Source organism: Nestor notabilis, unplaced genomic scaffold (genome assembly GCF_000696875.1).
Source record: "Nestor notabilis isolate BGI_N333 unplaced genomic scaffold, ASM69687v1 scaffold1991, whole genome shotgun sequence".
NCBI lineage: Eukaryota > Metazoa > Chordata > Aves > Psittaciformes > Psittacidae > Nestor > Nestor notabilis.
Genome location: NW_009914046.1, coordinates 43,949 through 45,442, shown reverse-complemented (window position 1 = coordinate 45,442; position 1,494 = coordinate 43,949). Strand labels below are relative to the sequence as shown.

At 42.0% G+C, this 1,494-nt stretch overlaps 1 protein-coding gene across 1 annotated transcript in view; it reads left to right on the top strand.

Moving 5' to 3' along the window:
- The window catches only part of TBC1D30 (TBC1 domain family, member 30), a 26,122-nt gene that overhangs the window by 20,161 nt on the left and 4,467 nt on the right, over window positions 1–1,494 (top strand). Inside the window, exons 9-10 of the mRNA XM_010023459.1 lie at window positions 726–838; window positions 1,008–1,147. Of these exons, the coding sequence (XP_010021761.1) occupies window positions 726–838; window positions 1,008–1,147 (253 nt within the window). The remainder of the gene's footprint in view (window positions 1–725; window positions 839–1,007; window positions 1,148–1,494) is intronic.

Here is a 1,494-nt window from a genome sequence, read left to right as displayed (position 1 = left end):
ATCTTCTTTAAAACCCCCCCCCCCCCCCCCCCCCCCCCAAAAAAAAAAATCTCAACCCAAACCCAATCTTCCCTCCTTCCCCCTCCTCCAAATGAAAAGCAGAAACTGAGAGGGGAAAAGTTAGTTGGATAATGTTGGGTACTTCCTCTTTGGCCATAATTTTTGTGTTGAAGTGATTTCTTTCACCTAAGCTCTTAGGGCTGCTCAGGTGAAGTAATGGATGTATTAACAGTCCACATCAAGTGAGGACCTGTTCCTTCCTATCTCTGCTAGTGTCAGTACCTTGTGGAACACTTGAGCAGAAATGTAGGTCTTCTGGAAGATCACCAAAACCTCAGTGGTGCCCAAAACATCAATGATGCATTCATGTAAGCAAAATTGTAACTGGGGGAGGAGGGTTTCCATTGTGTGCTGGCAAGGAGAGGATTGACAATGATTATTAAATAAATGTAGGAGCTGAAAAGGACCCTCACATCTCATGTTATCAGTTCCATTTTAATTTTTTTTCCCCCTCTGTGTTTTTCTAGTGCGTCAGTCTTTATTTTTCTTACAGGAAATACTGACTGAATCATAAAACTAGACCATTTCCATTGTCTTATAACACATGAGAATGTGCAGCCTTTAATCCTGCGGAACAGTGAAAGTCTGTTCATGAAGAAATCTTTTGTGGGACTGTTAGTTAAAGTGAAAATTTTAAAATCTGCTCTTTTTCCCGCCCCCCACAGACTGTTTATACCATGGCTCAGTTTCCCTTCCCACAACTGGCAGAATTAAGGGAGAAATACACGTACAACATTACTCCTTTCCCTGCAACAGTAAAATCAAGTTCACTTTCAGGGTAAGTTATGCACTGCTTATGGCATATAGGGTTATTGTTTACCCGACACAGATAGTGAAAAGGCAGGTGCCATCCTCCTTTCTGTGCCCCTAAAATAGATAAAGATGTTTGGTAACGATCATATTTAAGAATACCTCTTTCTTACTTCTCTTATGTTCTCAATTGACAGAAGGCTAAGCAGAACCAGGGACAGTGATGAGGAGAATGACCTGGATGATGAGGACTCAATTGCCAATGCAATTGGCTGTCTTGGACCATTAAGTGGGTTTTTGGCACCAGAGCTCCAAAAATACCAAAAGCAGATGAAAGGTAAAAGTGCTTTTGTTCGTTTTGGAAAACGCAGTTAAAGCTGCATGACTTTGCAGAAAATTGTCCATAGCTTCCTCTGTGAAAGCTGCTATGAAAATTGTATTTTATATTCACCTAGAGATTACAGTGGGTAGCAAGTGACTTGCAGTGGATCAACAGTGATTTTATGCTATCCCATGAGAGGCTATAGTTATTTATCCCCAACCCACCCCCACCCTTCCTCCCAAAAAACCCAGACTGGTGTAGCAGTCGCTGTTATCTGATTAGACATCATAGAATCATAGAACGGTTTGGGTTGGAAAGGACCTTAAGATCATCTAGTTTCAACCCCCCGCCATGGGCCGGGG